The 17,565-nt window shown below is 39.3% G+C and overlaps 1 protein-coding gene across 1 annotated transcript in view; it reads left to right on the top strand.

Moving 5' to 3' along the window:
* SEPT10 (septin 10) overlaps positions 1-17,565 on the top strand; it is a 43,878-nt gene that overhangs the window by 16,574 nt on the left and 9,739 nt on the right. The window contains exons 5-8 of the mRNA XM_019528482.1: positions 4,235-4,396; positions 5,429-5,525; positions 6,100-6,268; positions 15,547-15,679. Of these exons, the coding sequence (XP_019384027.1) occupies positions 4,235-4,396; positions 5,429-5,525; positions 6,100-6,268; positions 15,547-15,679 (561 nt within the window). The remainder of the gene's footprint in view (positions 1-4,234; positions 4,397-5,428; positions 5,526-6,099; positions 6,269-15,546; positions 15,680-17,565) is intronic.

Genomic DNA, 17,565 nt, shown 5'->3' with positions numbered 1-17,565 from the left:
CCTCATCTCCAACCCCCCCCCACATAATATACAAGAGTAAGACTTTTTTTATTTTCGACCTATTATGCAATCACCCCTTTATATACTGTGGGAACTTTTTGTTGTAATAAAATTAAAATGTGTTATAGTAGGTATTTGACTTTTAGTGTGTTTTTTTTTTTTTTTTTTCTAAGATAGTAAGCCCCTCCCCCCCCCCAAGGAGTTCTTCCGGTGGGGGTGGGGGGACGACACTTCTAGTGGCAAAGGCCAGGGGTTAGAGGCAGGATTTCTGACCTCAAGATGGTGTCCAGGGGTGTGGGGCATCTGTCAAGGGGCAGGGCTACCCTTGTGACCCTCTAGCTCACCAAAACTCATTATAACTTGAAATAATTGCCCACTCCTGCTTTATAGCATTAATAGCATGTGTGGATTTGCCCAGTGTGCAATTAAAATGTGGAACTCAGTGCCACCAGATGTTGTGGAAGCTGACAGTTTAGCTAGATTCATAAAGGGATTTGGATACATTTTTAGAGGAGAGGGGCATCAGTAGCTATTGAGCATGAGAGTTAGGAATATAGCCTCTGAATTAGGGGTTCCTAGACCTAAGGGACACTTTTACATATGCTCCAAGAGTGGGGCAGGAGCAGCACTTTAATCAGAGCAGGGACCACTGAGTTAAGGTTGTACTCTGAAGGTTTTCCTTTGTTAGAAATTCTCATTTTTGAACATGCAGTGAGGTCTACAGAAGCCCACCAGAAGCATACAGCCACTTCTGTTTTTAAAAAATCATGACTTCTCTCCCTTTTTAAAAAAAAATGTATTTTGTTTTTCAACTTTAAGGAGCTTGTCAGTCTTTATAGGCTCCTTTTTAAAATAATAGTTATCAGTTAAAGGTCACAATAATATAGTTAAAATGTGGGTTGGTTTGTAAGCAAATAACGTTCTGTAGATCTAACCCTGTGTGAGCCTTTAAATGTTCTTGTGTAACCCCTGCACTGCCACATTTCTAGATGCCCAGAATAATACTTTTAAAGTGTCCTTTTGTCAATTCTTATTTGTATCTACAATTCAGTTATTTTTGGTTAACTATACAAAGGTTCATAATTTCAAATAAGAGATTTCATAAATCCCTCATATAGTTCTTATAATATTTGCCTTAATAAATTAAGGCAAATATAATCACATGCTTTTAAATGCATAATGTTGGGAGTATTTTATCATTAGACTTATGCAAAGCATATTTTAACTGGATGGATTTGTTTAACTATTATTACTATTTGTGCTGCTTGCTTTTGTGTCGACCTCATCTCCTTCCTTTGAGCTTTTTTCTTCTATTTATTGTACAAGCAGTTCCTTGCTAATTAAAATGAATACTTGGAAAACTTTCAGATCTCAGGCTTATTAACCGAGACAAGCTGTCCAAAGTGGGAGTGAAAATTAATTTAGTATAAATTTAATAATACTGCCTACATGTATGCTTAAGACTGTATAATGGAAACACTGAATCACTGTACTTTAGCCAAATTGATTTAAGCTGTGAATTTCTAGCAGCTGCTTTACATTGGCCTGATTTCTAGATCTAAAAAACTTATTATCAAAAGCTCTAGTGTTGTATCTAAATTAGCAGATTAACTCCTCAATAACTTAGCTGCAGAGAACATACCTAGCAGCCTCTAAGCCTTTGTTTTCTGTTCTATGTTTGGGTAGCAATTAGATTTTTTGGGGGGGAGGGGGTGTATTTGCTTGATATGAATGGAAAGTTTTGGTTTTTTTTTAAAACATTGTGGTGCTTCTAAAGCGGCATTTTGCTTTACAATATGATATTTGCACTAGAGACTGGAGCAGAGGTAGAACATAAAAAAGGAAGGGGAAAAAGAAATAGATTATTTCTGAAATGAACAAATGTTGATTGAATGCAGCAAGTCTGACAAGATAGTTGCTTCTTTCTCCTGCCCATAGTTCCAGGGAAAAGGAATTAATTTATCTAAAACATGTCTCCTCTAATACTCTAGAGTCCGAGGTATCAGCATAGGCAATATTATAAGGTGAAGTGGTTACTATTTGGTTTTAAATGCTTTCTTTTCTGTCTCTTGTTTTTGTTTAGTGTTTGGGGTTTTTTGTGTATAACAGGGATTTACTTTCTACTGCTCTTTCAAAAGAATTAATGGAGTGTCTGTTTGCTTTCCGTGTTCATGATGGATAAAATTCGTAAAATTCTCAATCATGTGTAGAATGATAGAAAATTTTGTATCGTTTGTGCATCTGAAAATAATTTGGATAGTGAAATAAATATTTTCTTATTCTCACATACAAAGCATGTCACAATAGTTATTGGAAGGCTATTTTTAAAGCACACTGAGAATGCTAATCAGGTTATGATAGAAAATAGTTCCAATCTTTTTTTGGTAAGCAGTGTAGTACAGTGCACATATCTTGCAATAGGTATAACCTTGACTTTTATGTTTGTTTGTATGTAGAGGTGGTTTTATGCAATGCTTTGAAGAGTCAGATTTTTTTACTTTGCTTTTCCATGCCAGCAGAACGTTTCTGACAGGGTGCTTCCTGTAGTTTTCCTGTCGACTGAAAACCAAAAGAGATTTGAGTTTTAACTGTTCCTCTGCTGTCAGTAAATGTCTGGGAAAGTTTTCCTTTATATGCTAATGCAGATCCACTAGGACAAATAAAAACGAAGCTTGAAAACTTACCACAAGTTAAAAATTAACTAGCAGAAAAGAAATGTACCATTCACAATTTTCTAACACAATTCCCCATAAACAGCAGTATTATGGCACAAGATTTATTTATTTTTTTGCTTTTTATTAACCTAGGAAAAGGCACAGTCATGCATGCACACATGTTAAAAAGAACATTTGTCACTAAGGTTACAGAATCAAGCACTACAAAGTTTTTGATAATGCCAGAATTTACTCACTCCACCTTGTGCTTATTTATCACGATAGTCTTTAATTGTATGATCATCTACTTGCAAGGCCCTGCTTCATTCAGTGCCAAGGCCAGACCAATTCTTGGGCTGAAAAAGGGCTTATTATTGTTTGCAAACTGCTGAGGCACTGTGGTAAGAAGTTTCAAAGAGAAATACATGAGGAAAATAATAATTTCTGAATAGTGTGACATAAATAGGGCCTGAGATGATACACTGCGGGGACAGGGCCTGAGACAATACACTGAACAATGTGGAGAAAACTAGTACAGGTGAGTGTCTGCTCATTGGCCTAGCTTTTCTTATTCTGTTCACTAGACACTTTTACATGTGCTCCAAGGTTGGGGAGGGAGGTGGCACTTTCATTAAAACCACTGCAGCATCTTGTGATCCCCGCACTTCAAAATGGTGGCAGGGGCATTTGAGCTAAAGCTCATTGAATGGGTCAAGTGCTTGACAAATGTAATTTCTGCCTGTGCCCTATGCAATGGCCTCCTTGCCCTATTAGTACCTTAGGACACTGGTTGCCTTATGGGCCATCTGTGGTATCCTTCTACCCCTGTAGCCATGCCTGTTTCTCACAGATGTTGCTTTAAGTTTCGCTGGGTCCTCTTGCCCCTCTGTCTCGCACATGCACACGCACACACGCATACGTGTGTACGTGTCACTGCTGTTCATCTTATGGACCCTTGGTGACTGGCTTGTTTGTTACCCACCAGGAAAGAAAGTTGCACCTTTCTTCTGCATACTGTTGTGTTATGAGATTCTAAGTATTGTTATTATTTAAGAATAAAAATATTTGCATTGGTTTTTTGGCTTTTGTATGCAATTTGATACAAAAGCTGGAAGCTAACTAATTAAGGCTACACGCAGAATGTTAAAGTAGGTCAGGGCTGTACAAGTTCTGAATAGCTGGGACACACACACACGTTGCACTGCTGCATCATGCAGCCAAGCGGCCCCTTTCCCATTGTTGTGCATTTCTTGCACCTCCTCCCCCTCACATGGCATCATATGGCACACACCTCCTGAATGTCCCATGGGCCATACTGCCCCTCCCTGCACCCAGGGCTGGGGATGGGAAGCAGAAGCTAGAGAAGGGCGGAGGAGTCCAGAGACCCCAGTGGCAGCTGTAGAAAAGTGATGAGAGAAGTGGTACCCAGACTGGGTGCTCAGGGACTGTGAGGTAACCCATGGAGACCACATGCAGGCTGTGGGCCATCAGTTTGACACCTGGAAGGTCATGAGTGAACATTTTGTTGTCTGAGGTTGACATAAGCTTTACATATGTCATGTTATTTCTGTTGTTAATAGGTGAACATTATACCGGTCATAGGCAAAGCGGACACTATTTCTAAAACTGAGCTGCAGAAGTTTAAGATCAAACTCATGAGTGAATTGGTTAGTAATGGAGTCCAGATATACCAGTTTCCAACAGATGATGAAACCATTTCTAAAATTAATGCCACCATGAATGTAAGTATCCAGCATGCATTTGGGGCAAAAAAGCTGGTAAATCATTATTCTAGTATTAGTGTCACTCCACTACTTCTCCTCTTCTCCTGCATGCCCATGTCAAGACAATGTGGCTTTGTATTTATAACAAGTTCAGTATTTACATCTCTTCTTTTGTTAGCAGCTCAAAGAAATGCATAGAGAGACACTTATCTATTGGCTCTTTTTCTCATTTCTGTTCTCCCTGTCTATCCATTGTTAGTAGCATTCATCACTTTAAGCTCAGTTTGAACAATAGCTAGGATTTATTATTTTGAGGGGCATCTCTATGACATGTTCTGAATGCTGGAGCCATACATTCCTAAGCACTTTGATGGGAATGCAGCCCCTGCTAATCACTTTGCTTGCTCTTCTCACTTGTGCCAGGAAGTCAGAGTGCAGTAGTGTCTGCCCCACTGTTCTGTAGTGGATCTGACAACATTAATATTTCTGTAAGTTTGCTAGTTTTGTGTTCTAATCATCATTTTAGCAGTTAGCAGCTTCAGTTTTAGATGAACCAGTCAATGTACAGGCAGCGTTTCCTACCTTGTGGCTGAGATCATGGCATGAGCCAAGACCTTTGGCTTCAAACCCCAGTCTTCCTCTGACTGCCTCACGAGTGTCACTAGTGAATGCTTGCTCTGCTCTGAGGAAAACTGTTTCCCACATAGTTGCTACCTGTGTTGGCTGTATTCGATATAATTTAATATATGAGGGCTAGCCCCTCATACTCTGCTTGTATTGGTTCAAGCAATTGACCTTTGACCAGCGGGACTTTTGACACGTGTCTAACCCTTCACTGAAGCTTCAGAATCCATTAATGCACAACAGCCTGGGGCTGGACTAGCTATTGATCTTTTAAAATGGATTCTTAATATGACACTTATTTGTCACTTATAATTTGTCTGCTTTTCCCCAAATCCTGTTTTTTTTCCATTTATTTCTCAGGCGCTTCTTACCCACACTTGTGTAAGAGTAATAGGAGATAGGACTGAATTGCTGTAATTCTTACAGGGGCACTTACCATTTGCTGTTGTGGGGAGTCTGGAGGAGGTAAAAGTTGGAAACAAAATGGTGAAAGCTCGCCAGTACCCATGGGGCATCGTGCAAGGTAAATCTGAATTTTAGAGTGTTTTTAAGAGACTATTTAATGTTTTCAATATAAACCCCACAGAAATGGCAGCAACATTGTTCTGTTACTGAATGGGCAGATACTAGCCGGTGTTGTCGTACTGGGATTAAGTTAGCTATTAATTTAAAAAAAAAAGTCATTGTTTGATTCTGGGAGGGTCATGGCATCACCTGCTTAAGTCCATATCTGTGAGACCCGAAGGATGATGAGCATGTATTAAATCAGATCCTGTTCGAGTTAAGTACATTTAATATTGTAGGAATGCTTCTTGTGTCTCAAATGTTAAGAGCAGAGAAAAGTAATTTAATTTTCTTGGACTTGAGTAGGGAGTTGTGGAAAATAATTTTGGAACCTACTTGCTAGCATTAATGTTTGGATTATGTGTTGCAAATCACGAGGCAGCGTATTAAACAATAATAGAAACATGGTTGCTTTCTTTCTGTCCTCCCCATCCAAAATGATCAGCCAATTAAATAAAAGAAACCCAAAGAAATACTTTTCAACACTGCAGCTATTTGTGTGTGGTGAATGTGACTATTGTTTATCTAATTAGTGGAAAATGAGCACCACTGTGATTTTGTCAAGCTTCGTGAGATGCTTATTTGTACAAATATGGAAGATCTTCGAGAACAAACTCACACACGGCATTATGAGCTGTACAGGCGCTGCAAACTGGAAGAGATGGGTTTCAGGGACACTGGTCCTGAGAACAAACCAGTCAGGTAAGAGAGTGAATCCAGTTGTTTGACATAATGGAAAAGGTCTTTTGTTCTTTTCTGTTCTGGTTTGGGGGCATGCTCTGCAACACACCAAATGTGGAAAAGCTGCATCTTTCCTTGGTTGGAATAGGATCTTGTTCCTGAGAGAAATGCATACTTATTGTTCTTCTAGTGGTGGCAAAGTCTCAGATAACTTTGAGGTAGGATAGGATCTGGGCGTGTGTGTGTATGTATGTGTATATATATATGTATATGTATGTGTATATATGTATATGTGTGTGTGTGTGTGTGTGTATATATATATATATATATATAATTTTACCTTTACATTTAGGAGAGCACAGGTTAATTATACTTCTAAAAATCACTGAGGCTTTGTTCCTAACGTAAGGATCTTGACTTTTTTCTTGAAAAATATTTGCAATCTTTATTTTTCTTATGCCCATGTTATTCTCTTAACTTTTCGTGTGTGTCTAATTTCTATTTGGACATCACTTTTCACATGTTTATTGTTCTGCTGTTTTCTGTCTCCTGTTACCACTGTCTAAGAGACTAATAGTATGGTTGGATTCCAGAGTCTGAAAGCACTGAAATGCTTGCTTCAGTCCTATAAAATCACTAGTACCACTTTCATCTGACCTACCATCCTTAACCTCAAACACTAGAAATTTGTTTGTCACAGAATATATTCCAATAGACTTGAAAATTCTGAGGCCTGACTATGGGTGGGAAAAATTTACAAGAAAAAGCCAGTTTACTAAAGGGTCCTCCTTTTAGTTTGTTTAAAAATATTTGGAATCCTTCTGGTTCCTATTTTTATTATCTTGTTTTCCTGACAGTCTAGCCTTTATTTCCTTTTTCAGCCTCCCTGTTGCCCTTTACCTATTTTAAAAAAAAAAAAAAAAAAAAAAAAAGATCATTACACACGTAATGATTTTTGCATTAGAACTCTTTCAGAAATAAGCTGGTGCTTCGTGACTTCCCCCGCCCCTGGCTGTAATTAGTCAAAGTCTGTTAAGGGAAATTTATGAAATGCCAAGTTACTGTTGCGTAGAAGTGGTGGGTGATACTGGCCTCAGCTATATATTGATACAGTAAATAGCCTTGAGTTTAAAATAACTATTAATGCTCTGACTTTATCTTTTTTTAAAGACAAAAATCATATCGTCTTTACGTAGTCACTATAGAAATTGAAAATACGTGACTTTTAGTAACTTTTTAAAGAATATATTTGTAGTTGTTTACATTCTCAACTTTTATCTACAAGCAGGGAAGTTACAAAGTTGCAGCAGCTGATGAGTTCGAGAGTGGTAATGTTTTAGAATAATAACTTTTTATTGAATGAGTAGCTGTTTTTAATATTATATTGATGAATGAGTGCTGATGAGTAGAGCCACATAGAATAGCAATCCTCAAATGGCCTATAGACCTTCAGAAAACTTATCTAGGTACCGGTAGTGATGTATTTAATGTGAAAAGACTTGACTTCTGAACTGCCTTGAGAGAGACCTGAGTGTAAATGGGCACACAGATTAATATATATGGGTAATCGTAAATCACCCCTGAAATGGCCTCGTGCAAATAGCAGAGAGCAGGATTGCAGAGCAAGTTTTGGGCCCTTTCAGAGTCACATGGTTACTGTGGAGGAGGTTTTCAGATCACAGGTTTGGAATTAGGTGCCTGAAGTCTACCTAAGTCTAGTTTTGAAAATGTAAGCCCTTTTCTAGGAGTGGAAGAGGTTTTTTTTTAAAATGTATGTAGACTTTACTGAGTATCCTACAGTGGGCCCTAGCATGACATCTGATCAATAAAAGCAGATTCTGTGACACAATGGATACCCTCAAACTGCCAGCCAATTTCTAGTTAAAGTCAGGCTGGTTAGTTATTCAATCAAAAGGTACCCAATGTTGCCCGCATTGATGGCACTTGTAGCAGGAGAGAAAAAACAGGAAATAATACTGCTCATCTGTATCAAGGCACAGTAGAACCTTGTTCCAGGCATGCATGTCCTACAAATTGAAGAAGACGCTGGTAGTAAAAATCTATTTTGGAGGAAAATAGATTTTGTGATGGCAATATTTTATTAAAAGCGCCAATTGAGCAGGTTGCTGTAATTCATTCTTTAAAGGCTATGTTGCAGTGTGCTCACTACCCATAACTTACTACTCCTGGGTAGTTGTTGGATGCGCTGCACTTGATTGATTACAGTTAGAAGCAAGCAGAAAAATAGAGGCTTTCTAAATATGAAAATATGTTTCAAGTACTTGATACAGACACGTTGGTAGTTTTCTAAACTTTTAAACTGCAGTTTGCGGCGCTTTTTTGATTATTTGTCGTTTCAAGTAGCTAACATCTTTGTCTATTTTGTCTTTTTTTCTCTCTCCTGTCCCCTTTCCACTCCAGACTGATAGCTGATTGGTTGGTCCTGTAGCTACAGAATCAAATTCTGATCACAATTACTTTTTACCACAGGTGGCATTTCCTATGTCCTCTGAAAGGTTAGATCAGGCATGGTCAGCATTCAACCCAAGTGGCATGGTCAATCAGTGTGTTTGGCATGCAGCAGTTTAGGAAGGGGCAGAGGATTGGAGTGACAGTCAGGGAGGAGGTCAGAGTCAGGTTGATGCTGGTTTCAGGGTTTGGTCCTGCAGGAACTGGGGGTAGGTACCACTGAATTTGGTGTTGCTTCATCTCAGTGGCAACAGGCTTTGGTGGCACTGGGCAGTGGCATTGGCTGATTTATTAATGTAGCACTATCTCTCATTTCTGACTTGTGGCACACTTGTCAGAAAGGTTGGCCACCACTAAGTTTCTTATTTCTGTGTGCTGCACATTTCTTTTCAAACTGGTGTGATATTTAGTATTCATCATTACCATCTATAATGCAATTTAGAGATAAGGCCCTGTATGTTAAGTTTATCTTATTGTATGCCTAATGTAAGTCATTTGATTCCTCCTTCCATGTAGATTTTCCTTCGTAAGGTCTATGTATGAGATTTACTGGATGGATTTCCTAATTTATCAGGGATTTAAATGTAATTGGTTAAACTTTAGGTAGGATTATTTAAAGATCTAGTCACTTCTTAAAATGCAATTATAGAAAGTGTCTGGAATGTAGTTCCAAATCAAAGTGAGTTATATTTCATCAAGCAGTTTTGCAGAGGACCTTGGATTAGAGGATTGCTATAGTTACTGAAAAGAAAAAGGCTATTTAATTATGACTACAACAACCCTCCAACCATGTTTAGTTATGGGACATTGGTACCTTTTTAGCATCCTCTCCTATTTTCTGTTGGTCTTTTGTTGTTAGAGCCTTTGCTTTCTATCAGCATTCTCTCCTATTATCTGCTAGAATCATGTGTTGCATCGTAATTTAAGTAGGAACATCTTGGAGTAAATAATCTCTTTCCATGTTGTCTATGAGCACCTTGCACACTTTTGGACATAAGAATAAGGGAAGTCAGGTATGTCATAAACAGTGGACACTTACTAATATAGTTATTCACTGTAGAAAGCTTATGACCATATATGCACTTGTTGAATAGATTTGTAATTATTAATTAGAATAAGAAGAGGTACAAGGTAGTGTAGTTAATACATTTCTTAGTGCACTGATAAAGCTTTGTGCTTCAGAGTATAAACCAATTTCTAAGGGGTTAAAGCGGGGGTGGGGGAGGCAGGCTTTCTCACAGATGTCTATGCTGGACTTCTTATACATCTTACCTGTGAGCACCTGATGGTGCTCACTGCTTTTGTTAGCAGCTCAAGGAAACACAGAGACGCTTATTTACTAGAATCATGTGTTGCATCTTAATTTAAGTGGGAACCTAGATTTGCACATACTGAAGTAGCTTGAGATGAGTTTTGATTTAGTACTGAAATTCCTGTTTCCTGTCTTTGCTATAAAGATCCCATGCATATAGATATAAAGAACACCCCCCCCCCCCAAATTCACAACCATCATAGTTGACAGGATATTAAACCCCTCCTTAAGAAGACATTTACACCAAGGATGTCTCCTGCTTATGCCTTTATTTGGTGAAATGCCTTGGTGAGTAGACAGGCCTTCTATGTCTTGAAAGTCAGTAAATAGCAGCTTAGGGGAGCAAGTGCAGAGTAGGGAGTGTGAATTGGAGAACTCCACTGAAAATGCTGCTGCCAGTCTCAAGAATATATTGTATTTATTTGAATACCACATGCACCTTTCCCCACAAAATTAGCATTTCCAAATTAGAGTGCATGCCCTAGCAGGGAAGTTGATTTTCTGCTCAGAATAGTAGCATGGAGATGCTGTAAGATGGTTGGTGCTTTTCATTCTCTTTCCTCCAGTGGCCCCATAGAGGGAGGGGCAGATGTGGTAGGAGAGAGCACAGGGGTGGAGGCATATAGTGGTATGGTCTCATTTCACTTTGACTCCTGCTGTACCTGAAATGTGAAGCCAACTGCCCAGCAGCAGCAGTGGCATTTTTGTTCAACCAGTGCTGGAGGAGTCAATTAACATCATGGGTTATTATAACCTTCCTGATTTACTTCTAATTCCTCCTTACCCTACAGGTGGTAAAGATCCTCTCTCTTTTTATGGTCTTGGTGTTCCACTAAACTGGCTATCATTTCTTCAGCAATTTTGCTGTCTGTTAGCTGTTAGATACTCCCAGTCTCTCTCCTTTTATTTCACAGCCCTGCAGAATGTTTTTAGTTCTTTTCAAAATCCTAGATCTGCCCATGGAGTGCACTTTTTAGCATCAGCTATAGTTTGAGCTTTTAGCTGAGCAGCCAAGGCTTTTGACAGTTCAGCTATGAAAGGGTTAAAAATGTAGCTTCTGCCTAAGCAGGAAAGAGACTGAGTGAATGGAAGAGTAGGTTCTGTCTCTACCGGTGACCATAACTTTGGAAACATCCTTTTTTCCCTTCCTTCTGCCTTCCCAAAAACAAGTTGCAAGTCTTAAATGGGGTTGTGTGATGCACTAGAAAATATGGTAAATCTTGACTATTGTGCTTTAGTTGATATTGGCTTGTGATGTTAAAAAGGCATTAAAGTTTGACTGCCCAATGCAGGATTTTTGCAGTGGACTATACCTGTAGGCATAAATTCTTTGTACCCCTTTCTTGTAGACTTTCATTTATAAGTGGAGTAACCCAAACCATGAAACATCTAGTGTTCTACTGACAGTTAGAATTCAGTTCATTTAAGATCTTTGAATGTGAGCAGAACAAGATTAATTTGCACCTTTGGTTTTTAGGGTCGCACTACTAAAGTATTACACAGATAGGAAAAAGTCTGTATCTCACAGCCAGGCTACTGTAGAAAGGTAGGTGGTAGTGCTACCCTGAGGTATGTAGTAGATCAGTAATGTATTAAGTTATTTACCTTAGTGGTAGGTAAATATGGTGGTCACAAAGAAGGGAAAGTCTTACAGAAAGATAACAAAGATGTTAGAAGGCAGCCAGGCCCTGAGGACAGCAGGCCTTAGGGGAGGAGTGGTGACTTCCAGCTGCCAGCATGATAGGATCGTGCAGTTGCAGTGGTAGCTGATACAGGCAGTCCTCGGACTTACAACACAATTGGTTCCTGAAAGCTGCATCTGAAGACAAAACATTGCAACTTGGAACCGATTTTCCCATAGGAACCAATGTTATAAATGGGGGATTGGTTCCTGAACCAAAACCCAATACCCTATTTTCACCAAAAATAACCCAGAATTTCATACTCAATCAATTATAAATGAGTAATATAGCTACCATAATGTATTTCTATTGTAAATAGCAATCATATTGATTTGGAAGGGCTTCTTTGAGGTGACTTTGCTGGACTTTTTGAAGGGCTCTTGGCTGTACTTTTTTTGAAGGGCTCTTGGCTGAAATCTTCTCAGGAGTCTTGGCTCCAGGTTTTTCTGGAGTCTTGTCTGCTTTCTTAAAGAAAGTGTCCGAGGAAGTTTGGACAGATGTTCTCCAGGGAGATGTGCAATGCAGCAAACTTGTTCACTGGTGTGGCATCAGATCAGATCAAGCATTGTAAAGTTGAAACTGACATCAGAAAGTTGAAAAAGGGCATCAATTTACAAACGTTGTACGTGCGAAACGTTGTAACTCGAAACGTTGTAAGTTGAGGACTGCCTGTATTTTTCTCACCTCCCCCCAAATTAGCGTCTGTGGTAGCTGCCTCAATCGCCCCACCCTGTTTATGCTACTGAGTTATAACGTCCATGCACTTTTTTTCCATTTAAAACCTGGAATGTATTATGTAAAGCATAGCACAGCCAGTTTTATGTAAACTTTGAGAATCCTTTTACTATGTACAGTTTTATGAGGGTAAAGATAGATGTAACAGTTGTATCCGTATCAAAGATTACTGATAAAAATTGTTATGATGCAGCTGTTACATTTGCATGATTCTGTAGTGATGCAAGCCCTAGTAAACCGTTCCAACTTAATCTTGCTTCAGTCAGGGTCGAAACTAGGGCAGTTTAGCTCATATAACCGCAAGCTCATGCAGACAGAGCAATTCCTGGTGTAAGAGCTGATACATACTCCTAAGCAACACCAGCTCCTCCTCCTTTTTTAAAGTATGTATGTTCATACTCTGAGGAGTGAGTTAGCTTAAACTTAAACTCTAAGGAAATACAGTTCACTTGTACTCATTAATTGTGCTGTGGATGTTCAAACACAGGAGGGAAAAAGATTGAAGTCAGTATATTTATATTTATTTTTATTTTTGTCATTCTGAAAGATGATTGTCACACATGCTAATACAACTATTTGGGTTCAATGCGGTGAGCATGGATTACAGTAGTAAGAAAGATGCATCAGCCTAGGCTTTAGCACGTGTTACCACCCATAGCATGTACCAACAGTTCCTGGAGAGCTTTGTATTCTGGTTGCTAGCTCATGATACAGCCTGAGTTACTGTTAGGGTGGCCATCATAGAGGACATTTCTGCTACTCTGTCCTCTAGTCGTATGAAATCTGATGCCTTTATGTCCTCTATTTTCTCTTAAAGAGAAAAATAGAGGACATAAAGGTGTCTAGTTTCATATCAATAGAGGACAGGACAACCAGACTGTCTTCTATGGTGGCCACCCTAGTTACTGTATTTGTTTTTTAACAGTACAGCTACTGCAAGCTGGATTAAAGTAGCTGCAGGTATGCTGGCATATATGCTCTGATTCCATTTTCATTTTGCTATAAAGACTACTTTTTAGGCTTGAACTAAACTAGTTCCCCAGCTAAAGAGCTAGGGGGTTGTTTCCAAGACCTTTTAAAATGTTACATAAAATGTTGCAGTGCAATAGTCGTGAGGCAGGAAAAGTGACATTGCTATATGTACTATTGCGTATAGCATATATGCAATTCCTATATGCATATTTGACATTGCATATAATGTACTATTGAAATTTTAGGCCTAAACGCACATTTTCAAAAGGGAATGGTGCTCTCCGTATTGAGTTGTAGGGTAAGCCAAGATGAATCAGCCTTTTGGAATTTGGAAACTTCCTGTCATTGTCATCAAACTAGCAGGAGGCATTTTGGCTTACTGTAGCATCTAAATCAGCAATTTAGATTCTTAGTTCCCTTGTTTTAGAGTGTTTTTCTGTTTTTTTTGGTTTTTTGGGGGGTTTTTTTTTCCCCACTGAAAGTTAATATATGAGTGGTAACAGCTGAAATGGAATTTAAATCCATTAATATATAAAGGGAGGCCACAAGAATTTAATAAATACGAATCTGATGTAGCATTTGAGCTGTCTTGGAGCAAGCCATATACTTCATTGTTGAGAGCAAAGGCAAGAGGTCAGGGGAAGAGGATAAGAATATAAAAATAGACTGATGGAGCACATATGGAACATCCAAACAAAAGTCATAATCTTCAAGATTTTGGCAATCCTGTTATTAAACTATTTGCCATTATTATGTTCTGTAGGAAATGAAACAGATTCTCAGTTTGTGTAAACCACTGTAGCTTTACTGAACCTACCTCATCTGAGGATCTGACCATAAACTAAATTTTTATGGAATTTTATCTTAAAAAAGAGTGTACCAGTAATTTTTTGGGGAAGATCATATTAACCTAGACTTTACAATGCACTTTTCAAAAAAGTTATACTTTTCTAAAAATGGGAACGGTCATATGTATTTAAGAATAAATCAATACTTGTTTTAATAGTCTCATCTTTATTCTGTGTCCATAGATTTATACAGCCAAAACTATTTTTCTCTTTAAGTTTCAGATATTAGTGCTTGACTTTGTTAGCTGCAGTAAAAAAGCTAAAAAATTTAAAAAGTACATTACCTATATTTTTGTCAGGTATATTCATACATATCAAGAAATGAGCCTATGCAGATATCAGAGTATTTGTAAAACCAGATTTCTCATATATCCACCTGATTGTGGCAAACTTTATTACTTTTTAAATCACATTAGAAATCTTGTGTTGTTTGCTTTCCAGACAGACTTTCTTACTTTGTAACTTTCTTAGAAAGATACCTCTTTCATGAAAGTTTACTAAGTCTAAAACAGAGGTTCTCAACCTTTTTTGGCATCCAGGTACCCCACCACTGCAGTTTTGAATGCGGTGGCACCCTTGGGTGAGAATCCTTGTTGGTGCTGCCTAAGCTTACCTGAGTGCTTCTCAGCCAGGTTCTAGGAGGACTGTAGGTGAGGACAGACCAGAAAGAGCTGCACAGCATGAGGCAGTTTTGCTTAAAGCCTTAATGCCGGGGCAGCATGCTGGGCACCTAGCCACTGCCACTGTGGCACCTTATTTGGGAACTACTAGTCCAGAACCTTTTTGTACAAGGTAAAATCTGAATTTAGCATTTCAGAGACACTGATTTTTGGGGGGGTGTTTTTTGTGGGTTTTTTTAAGATCAGGCTCTCCAAGTATGAGAACTTTTTTGTTTCTCCAAAGGTTGGATAGCTTGCTACCTCTGTTTCTGTAAACTATAAATCATGCAAATTGGAGTCGAAATATACCAACTTCATCGTTTCTAAAGCATTGATGACCTAAATTGTTGCATTTTGAGATCAAATCATACTGGCTAAGAAGTATTCTGTGTGTGTGTTAAACTGACTCGTACATTTATTTTAATTAAAATCAAGAAGGGTATACTGGCTATGCCTCTTGTCCAGCGACAATTATTCATTTTATATGAGAAGTTTTTGAGAATTAAAGATTTGAGCCCAGTACAACTTATTGAAGTAATGTGCCAGATGAGATTTGAGTGTTTCACTTATTTCCGTATTATATAAACCATATGGTAGACTGTTTATATTCTCTGGACTTCAGTGTACAGGAGACCTATGAAGCAAAGAGGCATGAGTTCTTTGGTGAATTACAGCGGAAGGAGGAAGAGATGCGACAGACATTTGTGCAGAGAGTCAAGGAGAAAGAAGCAATACTGAAAGAAGCTGAACGTGATGTATGTATGCCTCTGTTTTTCTGTTTAATTTGATGGTGCTTGAAATTTTTTGCAAAATTGCAACAGTGTTGGTATTCTGTAATAAATTTTAATTTAACATTTAAATTGCATTTACATTGAGGGGCCATGACTAGAATGGCTCCTTTGTACTAGATGTTGTACCAACAATGTATAAATGTATAACAGTTCCTGCCCCAGAGCATTTGCAGTCTGAAGGGCTGTCTGTCTGGGTGAAACAAATAAATGGGCTGGGATAAAGGGCGATGAAGATGGGGTAATGGGTGTAATAGTCTGTGCAGTTTTCAGCTCTTGTGTAACATGATCCCTGCTCACCATGCCCTACTGGATATCAAGTTGTAGTTTTCTATATGAATTGTAGCAGGGGTAATTTTTGAGCAGAGAGCAGAAAGAAAGATAAGATGGTAACTGTAGGTATTGACCCACAGAAACGTTTGAAATCAGCAGTATTTTAAGACAGTACTTTAAAGATAGGTAACAGGCACGACCACCCTATTGAACCTCAGAAAAAGTAGGTGACAAAATCATATTTTGCCAATCCTGCTTGATGGTAGCCAAAATTCAGTGACAGTGCGACTGAAGAATACTTTATTCCCCAAAGAAACCAGCTCCTTGGTATCTTTGTTCATAATGGGTCCATCTACACGAGATGCTTACTGCACAGTTCATTAATTAACTATGCAGTAAACAGCTCTGTGTCTACATGTGCCGTACCTATTAGGGCGTACAAAACTATTAAACTCCAAAGCAACTTGTAAATAAAAGTACTACCCTGCTCCAGAGGGGGGTTTTTTGTGCACAGCAGCACATGTGTAGCTGCTGAGCCAGCTGACTGGACCACCAGGGTGCTTCTGTGAATGGGCTGTCTGCAGGCTAGTGTGCCAGAGGGCTAGTGTAGGGAAAAAATGCAAAAGTACTTGTTGTAGAAGTGCATTATTTGATGTTGGCATCACTGGCAGAGTGAAGGTAGGAGTCAAACTTGAAGCAGAATAATGAGGATACAGCAAAACTGTAGAAGACTTGGAAAGTCGAGATAAATAATTTTTATTGGTAGTCGAGGGCGATGCATAGGGGTTGCATGCAGGTGCATGTGCGCCCCCTGCAAAAAGGCGCTGCCGACAGTGCCGGCGCTGCCTTTTTTGCATGAGTGGGCAGTCACTGCTTGCCACCCCACTGCTGACACCACCAGTAATATTTGCAGGCGGTTCCCCTGCTGCCAACGGTGTCGGTGGTGTTTGTGGGTGCTCCATGCTTATCACCACCGGGCTCCTACTGCCACACTCCCACCACTGCCGGTGCAACTGTGCCCTGCCCAGCCACTGGGGGCACACGCCATTCATGTTGGTAGTGGAAGAGGAAAGACAATAGAAGGAAAATTAAACTATTTTTTGCTGTATTATTTATAAAGCCCTCATTTCGGTAGGATGTAGATATCACTTAAACAATTAAAGATAATTACAACGTGGTGGAAGAAATCCATAGACTGTTTGTTCTTTAGCCCAAATTGATGCTATATACAATGATAAGAACTTGTTAGTACTTGTGACAGCCAATAAGAAATTGTACTGTCTTGAAGTGTCTAGCTCCACATTGGGTGTGTCTACACATGCAGAGGTTATTGCTTTGCAGGTTAATGCTCCCAGGAAGCTCCCAGGCACGCTGTTTACATATGCGGCCAGACAGCAGCACATTGAGCCAGGTCAAAGCAGCCCTGGTTGGCAGGGGACCCCGGGTGTCAGCCTGCTAGCCCAGGGTGGCTCCAACCCAAGTCAGTGTGCTGTGGAGGGGCTGGCTGAGGCACACGGGTGCTTCTGTGCAGGGCTAGCCTGCAGGCAGCCCCCGCACTGAAGTATCCTTCTGCCCCAGCC

The sequence above is a fragment of the Crocodylus porosus genome, unplaced genomic scaffold, assembly GCF_001723895.1.
Source record: "Crocodylus porosus isolate Cpor-Errol unplaced genomic scaffold, CroPor_comp1, whole genome shotgun sequence".
Classification (NCBI taxonomy): Eukaryota; Metazoa; Chordata; order Crocodylia; family Crocodylidae; genus Crocodylus; species Crocodylus porosus.
The sequence above is the reverse complement of the archived record's forward strand: the minus strand, read 5'-3'. Positions and strand labels throughout refer to the sequence as shown.